At 44.5% G+C, this 15,872-nt stretch overlaps 1 protein-coding gene and 1 long non-coding RNA gene across 6 annotated transcripts; both read right to left on the bottom strand.

Moving 5' to 3' along the window:
* Positions 1 to 889: 889 nt before the first annotated feature.
* On the bottom strand, positions 890 to 9,268 carry NCOA4 (nuclear receptor coactivator 4). Of its 5 annotated transcripts, XM_048947119.1 has the most exons (11): positions 9,136 to 9,207; positions 8,568 to 8,855; positions 7,735 to 7,888; positions 7,140 to 7,280; positions 6,925 to 7,013; positions 6,352 to 6,460; positions 5,769 to 5,840; positions 4,964 to 5,110; positions 3,803 to 4,810; positions 3,364 to 3,453; positions 890 to 2,665 (listed from the first exon to the last, which is right to left on the bottom strand). In XM_048947119.1, the coding sequence occupies exons 2-11, from the start codon at positions 8,570 to 8,572 to the stop codon at positions 2,660 to 2,662; spliced, it is 1,821 nt and encodes a 606-aa protein (XP_048803076.1). In that variant the 5' UTR covers positions 8,573 to 8,855; positions 9,136 to 9,207; the 3' UTR covers positions 890 to 2,659. The 5 variants fall into 5 exon arrangements, with proteins under 5 accessions (XP_048803076.1, XP_048803078.1, XP_048803077.1 ...); XM_048947121.1 differs by lacking the exon at positions 8,568 to 8,855 and having other exon boundaries at positions 9,136 to 9,268; XM_048947120.1 differs by lacking the exon at positions 9,136 to 9,207 and having other exon boundaries at positions 4,964 to 5,107; positions 8,568 to 9,129.
* Positions 9,269 to 10,556: 1,288 nt separating this feature from the next.
* On the bottom strand, positions 10,557 to 13,581 carry LOC125694097 (uncharacterized). The gene is made up of 3 exons (XR_007377385.1): positions 12,921 to 13,581; positions 11,964 to 12,482; positions 10,557 to 10,648 (listed from the first exon to the last, which is right to left on the bottom strand). It is a non-coding gene; the product is annotated as an uncharacterized LOC125694097 (long non-coding RNA).
* Positions 13,582 to 15,872: the final 2,291 nt, after the last annotated feature.

Consider the following 15,872-nt stretch of genomic DNA (forward strand, 5'->3'; position numbering starts at 1 on the left):
CATTGGCCCTTCACTGGGCTTCTGCTCTCCTGCTTGGGATTGCCCATGCCCTGCTTTCACCCAGTTCCTCAGTACATCAGCCTAACCCCTCAGCTCAAAGAAAACCTTTCTGACTGCTTGCAAAGCTATGAAGTGTTATCTGCACCTGCTATTTTGTCTTCCTTTTGTACTTAGAAGATCTGAAATAATTATTTGTCCTCGTCTGTGAAAGCCGTATGCTCAGGATACACGCTCAGGAGTTCCACATGTGGCTGCTAAGGGAAGGTCTGGCCCATTTAGGAAAAAAGCTTACATGCACATACACCCACAAAAGAAACTCCAGGTAACTGGGTGGAAAGGCTGCCTGGCCCAGCTGCACGCTGTCACAGAAGAATGCTTTGTGGTACAGTGCCACTTAAAAGGAATGGGAAATCCTCAGAGGGGAGGCAAAATATGCAACAAGTCTGACATTCGAATACAAGGAAAGCTCAGGAGCTAGAGAGAACCAGCTTTCACTGTGCAGGCAGACACAATGTGGATACAGAAGAGGACTGAATCATATTAAAAACAAAAATCCATAAATCCTTCAATATTCAAGGCTTAATAAGACTCAAAAGACACCATTTTTGTCTAAGCCTGTGTTTCTTACAGCTCCTGAATAAAGGCCAGTGCTTTAGCCATACCAGCTATGTGTCTGTGAGCTTCTGTTCACTGCAGGGATGGCAGTAAGCTCCCTAATGTTTCTTGGCCTGGGCAGCTGACCACAGTGCAGGTGGGAGCCAAGCAGCAAACTGAAGCACAAACCCAGTGCTGGGGTGAGAGCAGAGCCACAACAGCACCTGAGTTGAAGTCACCCAGGCTAGTCCCGCAGTTTTGTTAACCATCCCACAAAGAAGCCATACGACACAGCTTGGCTGCAATTATTTTAATGGAAAAGACTAGTTAATGTTTTACATAAATATCAATTAGTGATAAGTCAGTTGAGTAAGTAAAGGAATACATACCCCCAAGGTTTAAAGGCTCATAATGAACTGATAAGGTAGCACACAACAACTACGAGGAATTACAGGAGGTGGGCTGCACTTCAATCATCTTCATCAAGTTCAACTGCTAATCAAATTAGGCTATTATTGGAGTTAGTGATAGTACATCTCCCCATGCCACAAAGACACGTTCAAAGGAGAAAAGTGAGCTTCGGAAGCACCTTTCTGCTTTCAGTAGAAAGCACCAACTACTGAAGTACAAAAGCCTCTAGGTAGTGGTCCACTGATGTCAAGCCCTTTTGGGGTCCAGTTTCAGGTGTGCAGCGTACCTCTCAGCCCCAAAACTGGAATACACAGGTTGTAACAGACAGCAACGTGTGCGCACATACCAAGGTTGGATCTTGTTAATTTCTACAGCACTGTAAGGAAGTGAAATCATTTTTACTCTGAGGCAGGCCTCAGCCGTAGGGAAAAGAGGAGGCTTTTTAGTCACTAAGTTTGAAGTGAGCAGAAGCTGCAGCAGGAATGATGCAACTTCAGTTTCTCATGCAAACTGACAGGTGTGATCCACATTTCCACCCAACATCTCTTTGTTTCCCATGAACTCAAGATGTAAAATACCTCCTGAGCTGCGTGTCCACGGCTATAGGGAGCAGAATTACTGAAACCCTCACTTTCATACTGATAACAGTAAGAAATTTCACAGCTAAAACATTAAAATTGATCAGACAGTGGGATCTGCAGTTTGTAAAGCCAGTGCTTCCCAATTAAAATAGAAAAAAAAAATCCAATCTGAAGAGAAGGAATCCAATTCCCCAAATATTACCTTAAATGCCACCTGGCTAGGATTCCTTTAATCAATAAAAGCTCATCATGACTTACCTAAAACTATCAGAAACATACACATGTAATTTTACAGTTCTTCCCATGAAATTTCAGTAGTTACTAAATGCTGTGGACACAGAAGGTTCTGGCTCTACTGATGCATCAAAGCTCACACTCTGGAAAAGCCCACCAACCCGATTTTATTTTTCCTTTGTCAGACCAGTGTCTACCCTGTCCTCTGAAGGACTCAAGAACTTGCAAACCATGTTACCAACTCTCCTGTCATGTGCCAGGTTCCACAAACGGAGGTATTCAAAATTTAGACTATGCGTACTCAGCTGGGAGACACACCAATATAAGATGCAAGAGAAACCTTTGCAATTAGCAACTGCTCAATTAAAAACAATTAATTCCAAGCACAGTCTAAGCTACCTCGCAACCCCAGTGAGCTAGAATCCAGCTTATGTCAAAGCTGTGGCATCTGAATGTAAATGCAACATTTCTGAAGTGGATGGCCAAGGTGGATGATTCACAGCACCACAGAGATTTTGTGTTATGCTCGCACTGGTTTCAATATACTTCAAGAGAGCCCATGAAAGAAGATGCAGGTAATCCCCTAACATACAAATTGACTAACATCTCTATAGTGTCAGATTGCTTATGCTCAGTGGGTTTACATTTCAAAATTAATCATAAGACGACGACGTATTTTGCACCACAACTCTGTTATATGAATATTTGTTTTTCTGTTATAATTGTAAAAGACAAAGCAGACCCCCAAACACCAAGACGAGAATTCAGCTGGCTGCAGTCACTCAGCGTGATGTGCGTTTCGTCAGCAGGAAGGGGACAATCCCAACACCTCCAGTTCTTCACATCTAAACAAGTTTAAAACAGGGTTATTCTTTTTGATTTGCAATAAACACGAAGAAGCACTTTTGGACAAAAGCATTTGTAAGACACTGGGAAAAAATCCTACTGAAACGATTGCTAAAAAGAGTATCTTGCCTTCTAGGGTTTGATGAGCACCTGCTAAGAAGGCGGCTTTCCATGAATTTTGAAAACAATTACAGTTATCCCAGGCTGGATGTGGCTCTGGGCAGCCCGGTCTGGTGGTTGGCAACCCTGCACACTGCAGAGAGGTTGGAACTACACGAGCATTGTGGTCCTTTTCAACCCAGGCCATTCTATGATTCTGTGATTATTTTGACAGCGAGGAGAAGCACAATGTCATGTGTAAATACATTAACAAAACAAGAAAGAAGTTACCTAGGCATTTGAACATTAACTGCATGTTTTAGTCACAATAGAAGTTAACATGGTTTCATCAAGTGTCAATCAGTTTAACTGTTTTACTCAAGAACGTAAGCAACTCCTTTCCTGGCTTGGAATCAACAGAAGGAATAATGAAAAAGCAGAAGACTCAAGCTGCTAAGATGGCGTATGGGCAGGAAATCTCAGCGCCGTTAAAGGTTACATTTGGAGAACTGTGAAGATGAAAGCCACTGCCTTTTCTGTTTGGTACCTAAGCTACGGTTAGGGGCAGATATGCTGACACACAGTCAGTGCAGCCTACCTGCAGAGTGGTGCGACACAGCCATCTCTCATTATCTCCATTGAGTTTCATACAGGCAAACAGGTCGCAAACCGTAGGAAGGCCAAACTCCTGGAAAAATCACCACCTTCATTAATGTCAGCTTAACATTCTGATGCATCTTCAAAACCTGTCAAGCACTCGTAAAGAAAAAACCTGTATCCTGAATCTGTAAGATGAAGACTACTTGTATTTAAAAATTAACTCCTGCTGTATGTGAAACACTGGCCCAGTCTACTGAAATAACTAAGTAATAATCACTCAAGACATTAAGAGAGCTAAAAAACCTAGAAATTATCAGCCAATGTTGTACGGAAGAGTTATGAATTCAGAAAAAAAGATAGGCATAAAGTTCTTAAACAATAAACTCATTCCATTGGCTAAAAACACAGCAGTAACAAGCAGTTATGAATATGCTTACTTGTGCTTTCTTGTGTAGGAGCCATTTATCTTCCACTGGAGGCAGGTTATCATTTTCTAGGTTGTTTGAAGCCAACACCCAACTGCTTACGTTCAAGGGGTGGTGGAACGGAGCCAAGAGGTCCATAAAGGGACTTCTGGAACTATTTACTTTCTCTCTGCTTGCCTTTTCATCTCCACTTTCTGCTCTGTGTTCAGACTTGGCTAGCCAGCTTGTCAGAGGCCTTTCAAGCAGTACTTTGAAGGGTTCTGCTATCTCTGCTGAATAATCCACTTTCTCGGTGCTAACAGGTTCCCCTGGGAGCTGTTGTGAAGGGTTAAGCCAGAAATTGACAAGAGACTTTGTCTTCTCATGCTCTGGGTTTGGTACAGCTTTCTGGCTTACCGGAACTCCATTTTTATCCTTTCCTTCTTTCTTCAGAAGCCATTTACACAGAGCCTCTTTTCCACAGTTTTCATCACACACGCACTCTGAGAAGCTGCTACACAGCTCATTAGCTTTGCACACATCTTCCATTTTAAAAGGGGCCTGGGGGTGCTGAAGAAGCCAGGCATTTACAGCAGATGTAGTGGGCAACTTCTTTCCATCAAGATGCTCATTCAGGCACTTCAGATTTCCCAGGTTCTCAATTTCCACACTTTTGACCTGGCTGCCACGACAACTGGTACATGTTTCAGCTTTGAGGAGCCAATCATTGCAATTAAATTCTTCCTTAAAAGGTTTAAATTCATACTTCCATTTCTCAACTGAAGCACTACCTCCATTTTCCACGCCAGGTGTAAGCAGCCAGTCGGAAAGGTCCACCTCCTCTTGCACAAGGGATTCCAAATCCTCCACCTTATTTTCCACGGAAAAGGATGAGTTGGAAGTCAAGGTGGAGTCCTTGTGACCAGGGCCATCTGTCTTCCCAGCAACATGATGCTGTTGACTGCGCAGGAGCCAGTTTTCCAAGTCTTTCAAGTTTCCCCAGGCTTTCTCAAAATAGCAGACTTTGGAAGAGCTTAAATCCTAGTAAAGACATTGAAATACAGTTATTGACACCAAAAAGCAGTGTTTCAATAACTGCACAGTCATCGCTTCAAAATTACAGAAGAATTAAATTCTACCACGTTCCACCCGCAACCATTCTCTCCTTACAAGGTTGGTGCATTAATGGCATACCTGGCTGGGTTCTGACACAGATTTTTGGGTAACCCATTCCTCAAGATTGGTGCTGGGAACATATGGAGCCCGGCAAACATCCACAGGTCTGCTTCCAAGCAACCAGTCAGCAAGCGAGGTGCCCACTGCCCCACACAGTGTTTTCTGCTAATTAAAAAAACACTGATAGTTATCAAGTTGTCTAATTGCCGAAGCAATTGAAGGTGAACATCAAAATGAACATTCAGTAGATGTCAGAATTTCTGAACCAGTATTTATTCTAGATAGAAAGTTAGAAAAGCAGATCTTCAGTCATCTGTATGACTTCAAGGCACGCCTCGGCTGTTCTGTGATACAAGGTTGTTCAGAGAGCAAAAGACAACCAAGGGAAGTGACAGCTTCTACAATGTACAATCTAGTCACAACCCCCTACATTTGACCACACTTCTATCTTTGGTTTGCTGCTCTCCAAATCTTCACTGGCACTGTTCCTGTGTAGGGCCCAGCACCTTGTTTCCCATGAACTCCTGGATTAAAACAAATTACATAGCTCCCAGTCCTGACCTGACAACAAAAAGGACCGTTCATTTAAGACATTGGGCTGACAGTCCAACTCCAACTTCATTTTCATACTATCTCCTTGCACATCTATTCCTGGAGCAGCTAGAACACCACATCACTATTGCTGAGCACAGCAGCTGCTATTGGCCACTCGGATATCTTCACAAACAGAAGCTACTCCTCAAGCAAGCCAACACACTGTGCTGCAGTTCTCCTTTACCACTGATACAGCTAAACCATCAACAGATTTGAGTACTAATCTTACCTGCTCACAGTTTGTTAGGGAACAATTCTGCCCTGGGAACCAAGGAGAAGCATTCTCTCTCTCTGAGGTTTGCTATGAGAGAAGTAAAATTCAGTTTAAATCTCATTTTTTGTCAGTTTCTAAGAAGCAGAATCAAAGCGCAGTTACAACTGATCCACTCTTAATAGCCAACAATTTTCAATATTCAGAACACAATAAGGATTTGCTATAAAAACACTACTTCCATTCCACTGCCTTTAAAAGAATGATCTCCAATAATATGAAAGATACATTGCTTACATAAGAATCCCAAAATACTTCTACAGCATAGATACCTTCCCACAATCTAAGATTTTCCTTTAGATGCTCACACTTAACATTAATTTTTCAGTTGCTGGAAAAGAGTAAGAATACAACCAAAGTAACACAATATATAACTAGATCTAAGTTCAGTCAAAATGAGAGGTAAGTGCAATAATTAATAAAGCACTGTCTAAATACTAAACAAGTAGAACTATATGACTTGTACACAAGAGTTATTCAAGCTCTAACTATACATACACAGACTTTAAGTACTGCGATCCAGTAAAGTCTCGATGCTTACCATTGTTTTGATTGAACCAAATGAGGTAATAGCCTGGCGAAGGTACGATGTGTCAGCCTCAAAATTCAGAACAGAAGACTCCTCTGGTTTAAGAGTGAGACCTTCCAGTCTGAAAGAGTAAGATGAGAGTTACAGACATTTTTTTAATTGTCTGTCTTCTACACCTGTCCTGTTTCAGGAACTGACTAGGCAATAATTAACAGAAATGAAAGATTTTTACTGCTCGTAAAAAAATAAAGAGGTGCAAATTCACAAACTACAGCAAAGTAACCAGCATAACACAAGTTCTTCCTTCTTACTTCAACTGCCATCACCAATTAAAATCAAAAGAAATCCGCATAAATGAGTACACCCACTGCTTTTTATGGTCTTGCTTTATTTGTTTTCTTCCAATCTCAGAGGAAGATGAATCATATTTCAGAGTGCTTTCAAAGACCTTACCCCTATAAACTTCTAAATGCAGAAATTATGACCCAGGTTTATTACTAGTTCTTCCAGAATCACAAATGGGGTTAAGTTTGTAAGTCAAAATAAATACCAATTGTGTTAGCTTGCATCGTAATCAATATTTACCTCTCCAGGCAAACTGAAATCTGGTTTGCTAGTTCGTTATTGTAGGAGTGTTCCAGCTGATGAATAAGGCAATTGAACTGTCCCAAGTACTGTGTGAAAGACAAAACACTCATTATTGTTCGGGCTTCTCAGGTTAAAACTAAGAAAATAACTGCAAAGATGCAGTTCATTTTAAAATCCCAGTGCAAGAAAATGAACGTGCAACCATCTCTTACCCAATAGAGCTGCTGAGCTTGCTGCTGCAACGCCTCCTCCTTCAGCTGCTGAATAAGATCTACCTGCTCAAACAGCCACACCTCACGGCTGCGCAGGCATTCCAGCTGGCGACTGATATGGCTGTGAATCTTAGCTTTAACCTGCAAGGCAATATTTTCCATTTTTGTTGTAGCTGTCAAACAGTACCAACGAGCATATGCTGCCCAGATTACAAAATATTATTTCTCAGTCAGAAGTGGTATTTTTGTACCAATTTATTCCTCAAGCTCTAAACCACAGTAACCCACAACACCGCATGACTCACAAGTCAGTGCAATTTTCCAAGCTGCCTCTAAAGGATTATCAAATAGCAGTGTTATTCACAACACCTCTGTACTCAGATACTTCATCCAAAAGCTTTAGAAAATTCTGCATGCCTAGGCTAGCAATACAGAACAACTTCACTAAAAGCATGCCTAGGTTACAGGCCAAGACACTTGCCCATCTCTTGGAAAACTTCAGGCCATCCTCCCCACAGAAAGTACTCTGGAATGATTTAAACCATCAGTGAAGTCACATTAGTTATTAATGCATTTTTAACAAATGAAAAATTACCTCTCGCCAGTTCTCTTTAATCTGCTGCTCGGCTTTGACAATTCCAGAGATAGCTGTTTCCAAGTCCTTCCTCGCCTGAAGGCACTTCGCCAGTGTTTCACTGCTGCAAGGGCTTCTATTTCTGTCTTGTGGCAGACTCATTCTTAGTGCGTTCCTAAAGCACAATAGTAAATTCTTAGAAGCTTCCTTAAGGAAAGAGGAAGGGCATCCTATGAAAAAACCATCTGCACTACTTCACTATTAAAGGGAAAAACAAAGCCTGAGACTCCACAGCGACAGTTTTCTGTGCAGAGATGAAGCTCTCTCCAGGAGCAACAGCAGACTCCAGAATGCTTTGGCCCATGGAATTTATGCAACCACAGGAAAAACAACAGATATTTGACAACCGGCTCAACCACAGGAGCTTAGGCAACCCTCCCTGCTGCTCACGTGCCCCTGGCATTTCTGTCTAGCCAGCAAACTTCAGCAGCCGGGAGCTGATCCCAGCAAGGCTCAGCAGAGCTGCCAGGGAAGGGAAGAACAGCCTGTGAGTGCCATTCTGTCCTTGTACTGACACAGCCTAGCTCATCCACAGCTGCTGTTCCACAAGGTTGCACACCCTTCACCTCACTAATGCACTCCCTCACAACATCCCTTAGATTTTCCCTTAAAACCAGCCATCCGTGGAGCCTGCAGCTCCCTGAGGCATTTCCTTTAAATGCAGCCTGACTGCAAGTTTTTCACTTATTTTGTTTTTCCACCCTTGCAAGCACCAAAACGCACCTTTCAGTTCCCCAAGCAAACAAACCGACCACCACAGCTCTCTCAGCCCTCTCGTTCAGGAGCCATCTTACCACATGAGCAGAATCACAGCACACCCGCCAGCTGAGCCCTCCCCGGCACAGCCGCCTCACGAAGTCGCCTCACGAAGTCACCTCACAGCCTCCCCACAGCCGCCTCACGGCGCCGTTGCCGCTCGAGGCTCCCCGCGAGGCGCGCACAAAGAGCGGCAAACGCCGCCTTCCCGCACGCAGCCCGGCGGCTCTCGCAAAATGGCTGTTCTGCTCCGTCAGAAGATACACGGCCGAAGCGTCGCTGCGTTACGGAAACGTTCGACGGCTCCTTTTCCCTTCCGTCGGCCCCTTAAATAAACCCACGCTATAAGGACGCCCGCTCGGGCCGCTGGGAGGCACCGCAGGCGCTCCCCAGGGCTGGGCTGGGCAGGGCAGCCCCGCGCCTTATCGCCACGGACCGGGCGCCTCAGCGAAGGCGTGGGAGCCTACTTGGGGGAGAAGGACCGCACCACAGCTGCGGCCCCGGCATCACGCTCCCCGAGCCCCCATCAGCAGCCGGCGGCACCGTAGGGCGCGCTGCGCACCGAGAAAGGACATCCGGCAATACCCGCGCGCAGCCCCCACTCACCGTGCCCTTCCCGTGCTGCCGGCGCTCTGCTATCGGCACAGCAGCGGCTGCCGGGAGATGAACGGCCGCTCTCGCGAGACCGCCGCACCGAGCGCCGCCTGGCGGCACGGAGGAACGGCTGCGCCGTCGGGGCGCGTGAGGGTCATAGCGACACAGAGTGATGGAGCCGGCGAAGGTCTGTAAGGAGCGCCAGGCGGGGGATGACAAAGATGATAAAGGGCATGGAGCGCCTCCTGTATGAGGAAAGGCTGAGGGACCTGGGTCTGTGCAACCTGGAGAATCATAGAACGGCCTGGCTTGGAAGGGACTACAATGCTAATCTAGTTTCAAACCCTGTGCTATTGCGCAGGGTCGCCAACCAGCAGACCAGGCTGCTCAGAGCCACATCCAGCCTGGTCTTGAATGCCTCCAGGGATGGGGCAGCCACAGCCTCCTTGGGCAACCTGTTCCAGTGCCTCACCACCCTCTGTGTGAAAAACTTCCTCCTAATATCTAACCTAAACCTCCCCTGTCTCAGGAGAAGAGAAGGGTGAGAGAGTATCTGGTCAACATATTTATAAATATCTAAATTGCCGGAGGTAATTGGACAAGACCAGACTCCTTTTAGTCATCTGTCACAGTCTAACACACCTCACAGCGTAATTTACCCCATACTGGGCAGCACATCACTGTTTAAAAGGGAAAGTGACGCTGCCAGCAATGCAGCACGGGCAGACTCAGCCAGGTGCCCTGACAGGACAGCCGAGCCCTCCTCAGCCATGCTCTGTATGAGGCAGCAGTGCCAAAGCACAGCCTGCAGTTAAAGCCGTCACTGCAGAAGTCAGGGAAATGGCACACTGCCCACAGGCCTCTCCCTTGGAAACAGGCCATTTTCCCTCTGTCTCCGTGACCCTGCAGCTCGCCCTCCCACATGCACACCTCCTCTGACGTCTGTCCTTGGTCCCCTTCCAGATAGGCCATGACCTGACACGCAGTCCCACAGCTGCCACCAGCCCTGTCCCTGCCCCCCCCAGCTTGTGCTGCTGGGCCCAGCCAGGCCCAGAACACAGCTGACGATGCTCCACAGCCCTCACTTCATGGCCCATAGCAGATTTTCAAAGCTCTTCGCACTGGTTTTACTCACACTCAGACTTTGCTTTCCATGGTGAACTGTCTCAATGCCAGAGATAAGCCAAATGCTTTGAACTCCCATGCAGACCCTTTCATATACTGTACACAGATGTTCAGATAACCTTTCCCTGCACCTCACACTGTACTTTTAACTTTCTTTAGTTTAAGAATCTCATTTGTGCAAACTTTATTTGCCTATCATACTTTGCATGAAATGAAGAATGGATTATACCAAACTCCATGTTTGTCTGTCATGTACAGATGTTCCCAGAGAGGTTCTCTGCAGGAAGTCTAACAAAAGGCAGAACTTACTTGGAAGCAACGTGCTGCACTGAGAACCCGATGTCTGTGGTAGGTGTTCAACAGAGAAATGCACAAATAGGTTACTTGCTCTGGTCCAAACCTGTCAGTGCAAAAACCACAGCAACTGAGGTTTTAACCAAGGACATGTTATCTATGAGTAGGACAGACAAAAGGAACAGATTAACTTTTGATAATAGAAATGCACAATAGGAGTTACAAGAGAAAAGTATTTGTGTATTTTATTCTCATAGTTCTTCATGTATGCAATGAAAGTATTAGAATGGAAAAGCTATGCAAAGACATGTTGGTAAGCGCGTGCCCAAGTACTCATCAGTTGTTCATCAGTTCATCAACACAGCATCTTCTGCATAACACATGCCTGGAAAATACGTCCCATACAGCTCTAAAGCAAAACTGCAGGCCTCATTTTAATCCTCATTCAACTTTTCCTGTTTTTTTTCTTCTTTTTTTCCCCAATTCATTTTTCTCTGTTCTGAAACCTGTCAAAGCTTTAGCTGGCAGATGCAGCTCAAAGAGTGAACACTTTGCATACACATGCACTTCTGCAAAAACAGAAGATTCCTTAATGATCGTTAATTGCATGTCTTCCCCCTTACCAAGTGAAAAGCACACCTAGTTCAGATATGATGGATACACTCTGCAACACACATATGCTTTACAAAGGAGAGGAATTTCTGTGTACATTTTGTAGGATACAATAGGCTTGACAACATCTTCAAGGTAAGCAGGAGTGACCCAAAGCTAGACAAGAATTTGTCAACATAATTATTTGTTTCTGTTATACTGGCTTCAACAGCAGCCTCTTCCAAGGCAGCACTATTCCTGTAAACCTGCCATAAAGGCTGTGCATACTTGCAATCAACTTGCCAAGACCAAGAATGTGGCTTTACTTGATTGCCGATACAATTCTTTTTGCGACCTTTGGCTGAAATACTTTGCCACAGTTTGCTGGCCAGCCTACAGTACACAGAGAAATGCATTCACTAAGCAAAGTCATATCCCAACACTGATTCACCAATCTCAGACTCAGTGGAGGAATCACAGAATTGTAGGGACTAGAAGGGACCTCCAAAGATCACTGAGTCCAACCCACTGCAAAGCAGGCTCCTACAGCAGGCTGCACAGGTAGACATCCAGATAGGTCTTGAATATCTCCAAAGAAGGAGACTCCACAACCTCTCTGGACAGCCCATTCCAGTGCTCCGTCACCCTCACCATGAAGAAGTTCCTTCGCATATTGCTGCAGAACTTCCTATGCTCAAGTTTAACCAGAAATTCTGTGTAACTTCCTGCACATGCTACACAGTCAAATTCTTTTAATAACTGCCTGATACACTTCACCTGTTAAAAATGCTGCAAATTTAACAACTCATGATGTTAGTGGAAAAGCTTACCATGCAAGTGTAGGCAGAGCTCAATGTTCACATTTCAGACACCTGTGGTTTCCCGAAGAGCTGGATTTGGGATTGAAAGCCCTCATGCCTCCCACCTTGCAACTGACTGGTTTAGGGGACAGGGCAGGACGGCAGCTTTCTGTTTGGCTGCTTTGAGGACAGTTCAGATGCAGGCTCAGGGAGAGCAGTCAGACTTGTGTCCAGTTACTGAACACTACATTTTCAGAAACTTCCAGACATCGTCTCTGAAAAAATGTGCAGTTTCAAAGACTCTGCATCTGGATTAGAAATATAAAAAACAATGAAGAAAGAAATGAAAAGTACTCCTGCACAGTGTATTTCTCCATTTATAACTTTCCACTTGACATGGGAGAGCTGGAAGGATGGCTGTTATTAACTATCTTCTGCAGAAGATAGACATGTGGCACAGGGTAGAAGTCTCCAATTTTAATAACACCACTTGAGAAAAGTCTTTAGGTCCATGTAAAGGCATCAAATACCTTGATACTCTTATTTTTTCTGTGAGAGAAATAACAAAATCATAAATGAGAACCAAAGGAGGAGAAAACCCAAAGTGCCCTGAGCAGCCAGATCCAGAAAAGGAAGTGACTCTCAGTGCAGGCTGAAGGCACAAGGGCTGCTTTATCTGACAACTATGCAATGTTATGGCTCTAGCAATTGCTTTTACTTGATGTGAGAAATGAGTTGTTGAACAACAGACAGACATCACGCAATCAAAACAGGTCTCTTTGCTTATTCACAACCACTTGTCTCATCTTTTCCCAAGGTCCTTTCTAAGAAAGCAAGTACAGCAGCATGGCACTAAACTAACCATGACTCTTCTAGAGTGAAGTTAAGGTTGAAAAATCATTAAGACTTAGCAAACAGATCACTGGAAAAAAAACCAAAAGAGCAATATAAAGCATAAGGCTGAATTGACGTATAGGCTTTTCTAACCTTGAGTTCTCTGAGGCAATAGCATTTGTAGGGTTTTCCAAAAGCGCAATCACAAGGCAGCATTAAAATTCTGTGCGTGCAGGGATTTCAGCCCAATGCCAGTGGGGGGGGGGAAGAAACCCACAGCACAGCCAGTGCCAGCAGCACGGCAAGTAAATTACTTGCAGCCAGTGGAAAGAGCAGAAAGAGAAGGGTCTGACTTTTTATGCATGTGTCGTTACTGAGGGTGATGTGTGTGTGGCAGGGGAAGCCCAGTAATGCCTGTTCCTGCTGTCAGGGCAGATCATAGCACCCGAGCCCAGATGGTTCTGCCTGCTCAGCACGCAGCAAAAAGCTGCTTGTCAGCTGTTTTGCACCGGGAGGAACAAACAAACGGGTATTTCTGCAAGGTTCGCTGCACAGGGAGCTGTGAACACATCTCTGCTTTACGGTTACAATTGTAGGAGCAGGAACCACAAAACAAAGGAGAGAAAGAGCGGTGCCGGGCGGCACGCCAGTCACTGAGCAGCAGGTGGAGCTCAGAGATGCGCTCTGGGAGCAGCAGCCCTGTGCTTTAGTTTATGGGAGGCTCTTGACCCAGATTCACTAAATGACACTGCCTTCAGCTGTGTGCAGGACTAATCTCTCCTCTGTTACACAGTTGAGCCGCATACATGGCACTGTGATTGGAGCAGGTGAGCTGGAGGTGGTTGACATGAAACAGAGATTTGTGCTGTCATTTCCTCGCTTAGGTTCTCTGTGTTTTCTAAGCTTCCTTCTCATGCCATCTGAGTGGCATAGCCGTAGTATGCTGAAAGGGTGCTAATAAGATAGATGACATCTGTTTAGGTCACACATTAGATAGGATTAATGATTCTAAAGACTTTCAAGCTACAGCTTAGTGCTCTGCGATCTGAACACGTTGGTCCTTGGACATGTGATGGCTCAAGACCAGCATTTCCAGAGAGTAAGAAGGGTGGAAGCAGACACCCAAGTGACCACCAAAAGGATATGCACCCATTTCCATTCTCTGACACAGGCCAGCCATGACAGACTGGGTGCTTAGTCCTGCACTGGGACTCCACATAGTTCAGCTGCTTTCCAAGGACCTTTCCTCTGTGCACAGCAGCTTCTGGAAGAAGGTAGTGACTCAGCAGCACTTTTTTTGCGTGTCACAGGGACACTCTGCAGTGAAGTGGGTATGCTCATTTCAGCTTGCAGAAGTGAAAAAGCACATCCACTTTTATACTGGGCAGAATTTTTGGCTGCAAGTTTCTATTTGAATGAGAAAAGGAACAATGTTGCTGCTAACCCATGCAACTTACCCGTCTCTTGCCGTTCACAAACCACATGGCTGTATAGAACTGTCCCCTTCAGAAGGGCAGGAGAGTGGGATGCCATAGACTCCAAGCTCACTCGAAAGCACCCATGCCCCATCCCTCAGCCTACGTGCAGCACTTGCAGAAAGAGCAGGCCGGGGCTCTACCCAGAAGCTCATAGGTATTAGTCTCATTATTTGCAGAGGGTCAGCTAGATCTTGTGACCTATTTAAATAACAAGGCTTTGGAAGGAAGCTCAATAAGCATGCTGTGTTCATCATTTCAGATTTATAGTTCTGAATGGAGCAAAAAGAAATCTTAGACACCAAAACTCTTCTCTTTTAGAGTTCTAAGGTCTTCTAAAAAGGGAAGTCACAACTGACCAATGCAGCAAGTTATATGCGGTTATTTAACTGGTGTGGTGAGAGTTGATTAGAATGACTAATTTTCATCTCAAATACACATGCTGCCACCTTGCCAATTAACAGTATTACTTAGCACTAATAGACTGCTTTCATTTTCCAGGGGCTTAAGATGACAAATTAATCACCTCAGCATGTCTGAAAGGAACAGATGGCAACGAAGTATTAACATAGCAATTTCACAGTTGGAAAAGCCCCCCCCAAAGAGGGAGGTAGCAGTGTCCAGAGAGCATCTGGCCCCGCTACTTGTCTGGGGCTGGGATTCCTGTGTCTTGTCTCTGCTCAGGAATTCTGCTCTACTGCAACCTCATCACACACTGCTTTTCCAAAACAAAGCTACACTGTTTGCATTATTCCATTTTTAATAGGGAGTAACATCCTTCCAGAAGGCCTCTTACCTCAGCATGTCTCCAGACAGGTCATTACTGCTTTGGATTTAAAAGACTAAATGTCTATCCAATAATGCAATTAGCCCAGCTTGCCATTATTTCTTAGCAGAGAAGTGATCAGGAAGAAATACGTTACGCAGCCTGTACAGTGGAGATGCCTTTTTTTCCTCTGAAACATTTGTGGTTGTTACCTCTGAGTAACCACAATTCAGAACAAATCTCAGAACATGTGATTGCACTTTCCTCCCACTCACACCAGTAGTCTCAGAGGACCACATGCAACATCATTCCAAGGAGATTTTTGGCTCAGCAGTGCAGCAAACCATTTCTGAAGCCATGCCTTGAAGTGAAGAGAAACTTATTCCAGGGCAGGCATTCCTAAAGAGAGAAAGAAAAAGAAGGGTGAGATCAGGATTTAGGCTGTTAGCAACTGAAAGTTCTCTTCCAACAGCATGAAGCCAAAGGCAAACTGACACTTTCTGGAGAGAAACATACAAATAAATACAATGAATTTAGAACTAAATGATATGACTTTGACTAAGCAACTCTTTGTTTTTGCAGCTTGACTTAACTTCAGAAGGTTTTTATTTAAAACAGAGAAAATAATCTCAAGAAAATAATACAGTCAGATTTTACTCTTTCTTGACAAGCATCCCACTCAGTTATAAATCTACTGCAAATTCTCTTTCTACTTTGTGTCAAAATAAAATGTAATGGATTTGGATTTTCATAAGTTAGAAAGCATTCAAAAACAGACATACAGTTGTCACGTTTACAAGAGAAACACTTGAACAGAGGTCTAACATGAAGAATACTTAATGTACACACTGACTGTATTTAAAC

This window comes from Lagopus muta, chromosome 5 (genome assembly GCF_023343835.1).
Source record: "Lagopus muta isolate bLagMut1 chromosome 5, bLagMut1 primary, whole genome shotgun sequence".
NCBI classification, from domain to species: Eukaryota; Metazoa; Chordata; class Aves; order Galliformes; family Phasianidae; genus Lagopus; species Lagopus muta.

Excerpts from the sequence above, each read along its gene's own strand:
- NCOA4 (XM_048947119.1), bottom strand. Across the intron at positions 7,014-7,139 it reads AAGCTCAGCAGCTCTATTGG|TACTTGGGACAGTTCAATTG; the intron begins GTAAGAGATGGT and ends TCTTTCACACAG. Across the intron at positions 5,841-6,351 it reads TTGGTTCAATCAAAACAATG|CAAACCTCAGAGAGAGAGAA; the intron begins GTAAGCATCGAG and ends CTTCTCTCATAG.